The 9,473-nt window shown below is 35.0% G+C and overlaps 1 protein-coding gene across 1 annotated transcript; it reads left to right on the forward strand.

The window, feature by feature from the left end:
• The first annotated feature begins 176 nt into the window (after positions 1–176).
• On the forward strand, positions 177–8,941 carry LOC107407834 (lon protease homolog 1, mitochondrial). Its single transcript, XM_048468574.2, has 20 exons — positions 177–680; positions 1,157–1,222; positions 1,441–1,632; positions 1,732–1,797; positions 1,912–1,953; positions 2,078–2,200; positions 3,362–3,460; positions 3,661–3,726; positions 3,857–3,943; positions 4,093–4,132; positions 4,471–4,642; positions 5,070–5,194; positions 5,305–5,435; positions 5,533–5,637; positions 5,761–5,874; positions 6,382–6,549; positions 6,700–6,801; positions 6,933–7,181; positions 7,634–8,152; positions 8,479–8,941. The coding sequence occupies exons 1-20, from the start codon at positions 381–383 to the stop codon at positions 8,662–8,664; spliced, it is 2,952 nt and encodes a 983-aa protein (XP_048324531.2). The 5' UTR covers positions 177–380; the 3' UTR covers positions 8,665–8,941.
• Positions 8,942–9,473: the final 532 nt, after the last annotated feature.

Consider the following 9,473-nt stretch of genomic DNA (forward strand, 5'->3'; position numbering starts at 1 on the left):
TATATGCATAAGAAAAAAACTATTTTGCATTATTGTTCATAAAATAAGAACAACAAATTAATCACACAATAAAAAAAAGTGCAAGTAGTTTAGTTTAGTTCAGTTTAGTTGTACACTCGCAAATTCGAACTGAATCCGTAGTTTTATCCAAACAACAGGGATAGATTCGTCAACTGAAAAAAAGTACAAGGGTTTTTGAAGGGCTTTAACAAATGAAAACAGCCCCTCTTTTTTTTATTTTTTTTATTTCTTCTTCATACAAGCTTCATCAATGGAGGTTCTTCACCAACCAAACCACCAAACTCATTAGCTAAATGAAAACCTAACTTTTCCAAATACCGTTGTTGTCCCTGCAATCTGTCTACTTTTCACACCAAAAAATGTTGAAGCTCCTCTCATCGTCTTCATGCCTTCCGACCCGGGTGCACAGTCTAGCTCCGTTTGCTACGCGCATAGGGTCGTCCGAGTCAACTACGCCGTTGCTCCGAGTTCTGAACTCGCTTACTGGGTTCACTCGGAAAAGCCCTAATCTGGGTCGCCGAGCGTTTTTCTGTTCGGAGTCCAGTGATGGGTCCGAGCAGGTAGTGGAAGTCGATGTGAAGGGGTCCGAATCGGGAGCCGAGTCGAAATCTTCCTCTGCTATCGTGCCCACGAATCCTAGACCCGAAGATTATCTAACGGTTGGTTGGTTGGCTGTTTTAAAGTTTTGTTCTTCTTTGTATTTTGCTTCGTGAATTTAAGTTTGCACGAAGATAGAGTGGTTGTATAATAATTTGGTTGGATAATAATCATTGTATTTTTAGTTTTGGTATGGAAAAAAAAAAAAAAGGATAATAATCATTGTATTTTTAGTTTTGGTATTGGAAAAAAAAAAAACCATAGTATTTATGTCGTTTTAACTCTTTTAATGTTTCCTCTTGGTGTTTATGATATTCTGTGGGAAGTAGAGGAAACGAAAAAGAAGTAAAAATGCAAACTTGAATTGTAGATATGTGTATACACATAAATTAAACAAATTTTGTGGCAGAATTTGTTAATTGTTATTGTCATTGCCTTCTGCTATGTATTTACAGCGAGTAAAATTTGTTTTTTTAGCATATGGCAATTACATACATTGATCAGATTTTAAGTTTTCTTTCATACATTGTTGTCACAGGTTTTAGCGTTACCATTGCCACATAGACCATTATTTCCAGGATTCTACATGCCAATTTATGTCAAGGTATGGTAGCTTCTCGCGTATATTCAAATTTTCTAGTTCGGGTTAGACTTTAAATGCTGGCATATTTCGTGCTTATTCTGTTTCATCCAACTTTGCAAATTATATTACCAAAAGCATGTCATAGTAGTGTTTTATGACCTCTGCATTAGTACCATTAACCCTTCAATAGTGAGGAGGCTTGATTCTTTGGTGTCTCTAATTGATGTTTTCCCTTGCAGGATCCTAAACTGTTAGCAGCATTACAGGAAAGCCGAAAGCGGCAAGCTCCATATGCAGGTGCTTTCCTTCTTAAGGATGAGCCAGGGACAGATCCTAGTTTGGTATCTGGTTCTGAAACTGAGAAGAACATTTATGACTTAAAAGGAAAAGAGTTATTTAACCGTCTTCATGAAGTTGGTACACTTGCACAGGTAGGTTGACGTTTCTTCACTTGTGTACTGTGGTGAAATGCATGTATTAATTTTGCTGATCAGGAGTGATATTGTTTCAATCATATCATTATGCACCAGATTTCAAGTATCCAAGGAGACCAGGTAGTCCTTATTGGTCATAGGCGGCTTCGAATTACAGAGATGGTGGGTAGAATAGATCAGTAAGCATAAATTTTGGATTTCTGTCTTAATGTCATTTATATTTTCCTTTTTCTGAAAAGAGAAAGATAACTTCTTTTTTTTCCCCCCTCTCTACAGGTTAGTGAGGATCCCCTTACTGTAAAAGTTGATCATCTCAAGGTTTGTTGTTCATATCTCTATTTTTTCCTCAATTCTATTTATGAAATTTAGGATGTGCAACATGTTAGATCAATTTCTTACTCACCCCCCTCTCTCTTTTGTTGTTCGGTAATCTATATTCCAGGATAAACCATACAACAAGGATGATGATGTCATTAAGGCAACGTCCTTTGAGGTTATTTCAACCTTAAGAGATGTTCTAAAGACCAGTTCCCTTTGGAGAGATCATGTCCAAACATACACTCAGGTGTGTTTTGTTTTTCAAGATTTTGGGGTATATATGGCATTTGCTTGTTTTTTACCAGACCTCTCTGGGAACCTTGTTTGTCCCCAAGTTTGTTGACTTGTATTTGTTATTGGCATACTTCTAAGTATTTGGATAAAGCATTTGGGATTGTGTCATGCACTAGGTATATGGGTCTAATTTGTGATTTCTTGCTAATGATTCAGAATATAGAACTTGGGTCAAAATGTCTATTTGACATGGTTGAGTTTGGCTTCATTGGATCCACCATTGGTGGTTAATTTGAATCTTTAATAATTCTAATGACCAGTCAACTCATAGAGGAAGAAGGAAGAAATGGAAGAAGAAGAAGAGTAGGGAAGGGATATATGTAGGAAAAGATTGGGTAAGTTGCAAGGTGGACTGCTCATCAATATTCATCAAAATAACAAAAATGCATTGGTATTACTATTACATGAATATAAAGACAATGCATTGGTATTACTATTACATGAATATAAAGACAACTTCATCGCTAACCTCTTGGATGAAGATAAAGTTGAGCTAAAAACCATATCTTCCATCAGACATTGAATAAAAAATCTGGTTAGTTTCGGCATTTTCCTTCTAGGACTTCAAAATGTCACATTTTCAATTCCTTTTGGCTGCCATATCTTTCAATCTTGCGTTGCTCATGGGTCCTTCAAATTGTATCTGATTAAATCCAGGTATTGTAGACATTTCCTCAGGTCCACCCCCAAGCATTTTTTTTATTTCTCGTTTATAGAAAAAAAAAAAAATCCCATTATTTGCTCATTCTTCATCAAATCATATGGATCAATATAGCAATGATGGAATTGATATTCTGTTTACTAAATCACATGAAATTTGAAGGATGTAACACAGATAAGTGATGTAAAAAAGGATTCTACATGGTGGTTTTTTGGGGAGGAAACACATGATTAATTGAGGAATTCAAGTCCAATTTTTTTATAGCTCATATATATGTGACTTTTTGTTGACAATGGAACCAAAATGGAAAATTTAGCCATAATGTGAACTGTTATTTTATGTAATCTATTAGTCAACATCTCTTTAAATGTCCGTAAATCCATTTACTTTTATGGCTTGGCTTTTAAAATTATTCATTATAGTTATTTCTATTTTTCTTTTTAATATGTGCAGCACATAGGTGATTTTAATTTTCCAAGGTTAGCAGATTTTGGAGCTGCAATATCTGGTGCAAACAAATTGCAATGCCAGCAAGTTCTTGAAGAGCTGGATGTAAGTATCACTTCACATATCTCTAGTATTATGACTAATCTTGAATCGTTCAGTTTTCTGGCTTGTGCTTTGAGATCATTCCAAAAAGAATTATATTTTGGAGTAAATTAATCTCCATGCCTGCTTTCCATCTGGCATCAGCCTTCACATTCATATTTATAAAAATTTAGAATATATTTTTAACTACGATATTTGATCAGGTGTATAAACGTTTAAAACTCACACTGGAATTGGTGAAGAAAGAAATGGAAATAAGCAAGATTCAGGTATGTGATGTTGTTGTTGGTGTTTTGTTTTTCTTGGGGAGGTATGGTGCGGGTGGGTTAAATTTTAATGTTTGAATTTTACTTTTAACTTTTTTTTTTTTCCCCCCTTTCTTCTGTCGGTTGTACTTAGGAATCTATTGCAAAAGCAATTGAAGAGAAGATAAGTGGTGAACAACGCCGCTACCTGTTGAATGAGCAGCTCAAGGCCATAAAGAAGGTATCTATCTCCAACTGTCATCGGTCATCACTGCCTCTATGCAAGCAGTATGATTATTTTCTAAATAATTATGTATCTTTAATCTGGTTTTGAAATCAGTTTTCTTTATTTCAACTTGTATTGGAATTTACTTGGCTTGACTTATGCAGGAGCTTGGACTGGAAACAGATGACAAAACAGCACTTTCTGGTAAGTCCTTCAAAGACTGCCCTTGTTAAAATTATGAAATATGAGGTTTTTTTTCTTTTATGCATTGTTTTTTATTTACTGCGATAGTGATCTTATCGATTCAGTCTCATGATTTTATATCTTAGGACCATTTTTTCATGATTGGATGTTAGAAAAAATGAAGGAAAAAAAAAAATGTTGGATCAGACATTACCACTATATGATGTGGATGTTAATATTTGACCTACTGTTGTTGCTTTCCTGTCATCAGATCGCAATTTAGTATTTAAGTAGATACATTGGTATCTTTGTATATATACTGATTGTATACGAAATACTCGTGATTCTTGCTACTGCAGCAAAGTTTAGGGAAAGACTTGAACCAAATAGGGATAAATGCCCACCACATGTTCTTCAAGTTATAGAAGAAGAACTTACAAAATTGCAGCTTTTGGAGGCAAGTTCAAGTGAATTTAATGTCACCCGCAACTATTTGGATTGGTTGACTGCACTTCCTTGGGGAAATTACAGGTTATTGTACTACTTAATTGTTATAATTTCATGCTTATAGTTGTTATAATTTCATGGTTGTACCTATGACAGAGGGTTTAAGTACTCGCTAATGAGAATAAATGATCTTTGTTGCACTATTTAGGATGATAATAGGAATTTATCTTGTCATGGTCTTCTTAGTGTAGGATAAAACTGATTTTGATATTTCTATGGTCATAGAAATAATGTAACATTTAAATATGGAGTAGGAATATCTCTAGTGGGTAAATAATACATGTAATGGATTCTCTGATTGCTTTATACCCTTATTATGGAGTAGGAATATCTCTAGTGGGTAAATAATACATGTAATGGATTCTCTGATTGCTTTATACCCTTATTATTATGGTTCTGAGTCATATCTGATGTATTTTTCTTTTTTCTTTTTTTTCAATTACAAATGCAGTGATGAGAATTTTGATGTCCTTCGAGCACAAAAAATCCTTGATGAAGATCATTATGGATTATCTGATGTAAAGGAAAGGATATTGGAATTTATTGCTGTTGGAAAACTTAGAGGAACCTCACAAGGTTAGTAACGTTTCTTCTTTGATGCTTGCCTTACTAGTTTCTGGGATATCATACATGGCGTGCTATAGAGTTTTCTACAAGTAACATGGTTTTATCCCTTCTAATCACAGGAAAAATCATCTGTCTCTCTGGTCCACCTGGAGTGGGCAAAACCAGCATTGGCCGTTCAATTGCACGTGCCTTGAACCGTAAGTTCTTTCGATTTTCTGTTGGAGGATTAGCTGACGTTGCTGAAATAAAGGTAGTTAGAACCTTTTTGTATTGAATAACATTAATACAGACATTCACTCATATCACACAGTTATATCTTGTAAATTAACTCTCTAAATAACTATCAGGGGCATCGTCGAACGTATATTGGTGCTATGCCAGGAAAGATGGTACAGTGCCTTAAAAATGTTGGAACAGCTAATCCTCTTGTTTTGATTGATGAGATTGACAAGGTAATGTATTGCTGGACGATGCCTTATAATGTGCTGATAATAAATGCTTATTTAATGTGACCTTAAATATGTTGATTTTCATTTAATTTTATGCATTATTATTTATTTATTTTTTGATGTTAGCTGGGAAGAGGACATGCTGGTGATCCAGCAAGTGCTTTGTTGGAGCTTCTTGATCCAGAGCAAAATGCTAATTTTCTAGACCATTATCTTGATGTTTCAATTGATTTATCAAAGGTTAGTGGCAATGGTGGCATGGTCCTGTTTAGTGGTAGTTTACATTATATGATGCACTTTGGTTTGTCTAATTGTTTTTCTATATGCAGATGGTGGACTAGTGAGTATGTTCTCAATCTAGTGGCACATTACATAACATGCATGTATCAATAAGCTGATTAGTGAAAGTTAATCATACACCTATTTTGGTTTTAGGATATGAGCATCTTATTCTTTATACTTATTGGTGTTAACCTGTTAGGCACAAGACAAGCATCCTGTATCTGCATCCATTCAATGTTGTGCATAAAATGTTTCAAGTGCTTAAAGTTATGGCATAAATGATGTATGCCAGTTTTTATTAGTATATTTTTAATTCAGCTGCTTTATCTAGTTATCTTTATTTTGGTTTTTAATTTTGTCGTTTTTCCTTTCCTTCCCTTAATTGGGTAGGATGGGTTTTTGCTGGGAGGAGGGAAAGCAGTCGTGAAGACTCGATGCCTCATGCTTTGAAAAATTTCTATGCAGGTTCTTTTTGTTTGCACAGCTAATGTTGTAGAGATGATACCTAATCCTCTCCTGGACAGAATGGAGGTCATTGCCATTGCTGGATATATTACTGATGAAAAAATGCATATTGCAAGAGACTATTTGGAGAAGGCCACTCGAGAAGCATGTGGCATCAAACCTGAACAGGTGGACATCTCACTCTCACTTGCTCTTTCTCTGTCCCTCTCCATCTTTTATGCATTTGATCTCTCTCTCTCTCTCTCTATATATATATATATATATTATATGAAATATATTTGTAGGATTTTTTCTTAGTGGAAATTACTATGCACTCAGGTTGAAGTGACCGATGAAGCTCTTCTCGCTCTTATAGAAAATTATTGCCGAGAAGCAGGTGTTCGAAATCTCCAAAAACACATAGAAAAGATATACCGCAAGGTTTGTTTAAATATCAAGTTTTAAAGAGTCGTATCATACCACATTTTTCGAAGTTGAATGATGTTTATATATTTTTTTAAGAACTGTTTCTCCTTGTGCATTGTTGAACCTCCTTTTATTTGGCCTGACAGATAGCTCTGCAACTTGTTAGACAAGGTGCTGTGGACGAAGTTGCAATCGCTGAACCTAATGAAGCTAAAGCAGAACACGTTGAAGAAGTGGGCCAAAATGTGCTTGCTAGTGAGAATCAGACTGCTGAAGAATCAGTAGAGGGCAGCAGTCAAGAACGAAGTACTGAGTCTTCTATAGAGACTGAGACAGTTCAGACTTCTCCAGTTGGCCAAATTCAATCTTCTTCTGATCAAGCTACTGTTGTAAAGGTATTATAAAGTTCTGACAAACGAGGTACCATTAGGAATTTTCTTCTATATATATATATTATTTTTTCCCTTGGTCGTTTGTTTATTATTTATTTGCAAAACTAAACTGATTGTTCTCTCTTGAATATAGTGCAACAATTGAGAAACGTTGCACACTTCCAAATTGAGAGGTTACAAAGATTCTTCTTTTATATATAAGGGAAAATAATGGATGCTTATTACTTGATTCTGGCACAAAAGATATTTTAGTAAGAAAAAAAAAACAAATAGGAGATCTTGTGGAAGGTGTGCAAGTTCCACAATTATTAAAACATAGAGTTTAAACTGCTTTTTCTGAGTTTACTTTGCATCACAGTTTCAGTTTGAAGCCATTATTTAATCCAGCTTCTTCTGTCATTCTAAATTTAGTGTATTGAAGCATTGAGTATTATGATGGTTGATCCCTTCTACAGGTTGAAAATGAAGCTGAAAAGATTGAGGAAGGAGAAGCAGTGAAGACAGTTGAAAAGGTGTCGGTTGATACATCAAACCTCGCTGATTTTGTTGGCAAACCTGTTTTCCATGCAGAGCGCATCTATGATGAAACTCCAATTGGAGTTGTGATGGGTCTTGCTTGGACTGCCATGGGTGGTTCCACCTTGTACATAGAGACCACTCAGATTGAGGAAGGAGAGGGTAAAGGAGCTCTTCATCTGACCGGTCAACTTGGAGATGTTATGAAAGAAAGTGCACAGATTGCTCACACTGTTTGTAGAGCGATCTTGGCTGAAAAAGAGCCAGATAACCCTTTCTTTGCCAATTCCAAACTCCATCTTCATGTTCCAGCAGGATCCACCCCAAAAGATGGACCAAGTGCTGGCTGCACCATGATCACATCCTTGCTTTCCCTTGCTATGAAGAAGCCTGTCAAGAAGGATCTAGCAATGACCGGGGAAGTAACTCTTACCGGGAGGATTCTTCCAATTGGTGGGGTAAGTTGAATAAACTATAAAATATGAATCACTGTTCTTATAAATCATGTGGTTACTACTCTTTTTCATTAACAATTAAAATGAATGCAAGCCTATTAAATGCAATGTGGCATGCCTTAAGGGTATGGCATGCTTTGGTTTTTCATTACACTTTTGCCGCATTTTTCCCAGCTTCCTTGGAATTCTTTGGATTTAGATTCTGTGAAATACTGAAATTTATAAAAAGTAACGTTCTCTATTTTATAGGAACCTATACGTATTGGGTAAGTTATATTGTGGTGCTTCTTAGAACTCATTCAAGTTTCATTCTTGTGAAACAAAATCAGGTTAAGGAGAAAACTATAGCAGCAAGGAGGAGTGAAGTGAAGACCATTATATTTCCTTCAGCCAACAGGAGGGATTTTGATGAGCTGACACCCAACGTGAAAGAAGGTCTTGATGTTCATTTTGTAGACAGCTACAGTCAGATATTCGATTTAGCTTTCAATTATGGCCCAGATAAACAAAAATAAGCCACTCTCCGTAACTTCATTTTTATTGTCTTTGAAGTCTAGCCCGGGGTAGTTAGTTTTTTTTTTTTTTTTCTTTCTTTTTAACGATGATTTTTATGAGGACGGTCGAATTGGAGCTGAGATAAACATTTTGGGTTCGAGAAATAAGGGAACATTTATTATTCATTCTTGTAATATGAAAAATACACTCTCATTTGTAACAAGTACATTGTCATTCTCAACAAAATTACCAAACATGCTGAAAATGAAATTAAAAATTAGCTTTGTTTTTGTTTTCGATGTAATTCTTCAACGGATAACAAATTGGAATTAGAATATTTCTTCGAAATTCTACCATGATGCTTCATATATATATATATATATATACACACACATACACACACACCTCTTTTAGAGGGAAATAAAAAAAAAAAGAAAAAAAGGAAAAAAAAGAAGAGATTCTATTGAGATTAATCTAGTTTTCTAAATATTTATGTATTTATTTATTTTCTTTGAATATGTAAAACAAGTGGTGAAATCTAAATTGAGTGAGTGCTAATATGGCATGCCCAACAAAGTCACTTTCTCGCAGGACCTACATTGCATCTTCTTTTCACATATCACATCACCTTTTGTGTGATCATATTGGACAATTGCTGTGGGATTAGTAAAATCGACACAGTTGGATTTTTCTTTTCTTTTGGGAATTCTGGTAATGAGGAAAGAAATATCCCACGTTCCATTTGTAAATTTTGTTTCTGATTCACTGCTTATTTGCTCATTCGGTTGTCTATTTGATTCAAAACACTATCTTATATATATATATATAT

This window comes from Ziziphus jujuba, chromosome 10 (genome assembly GCF_031755915.1).
Source record: "Ziziphus jujuba cultivar Dongzao chromosome 10, ASM3175591v1".
Classification (NCBI taxonomy): domain Eukaryota; kingdom Viridiplantae; phylum Streptophyta; class Magnoliopsida; order Rosales; family Rhamnaceae; genus Ziziphus; species Ziziphus jujuba.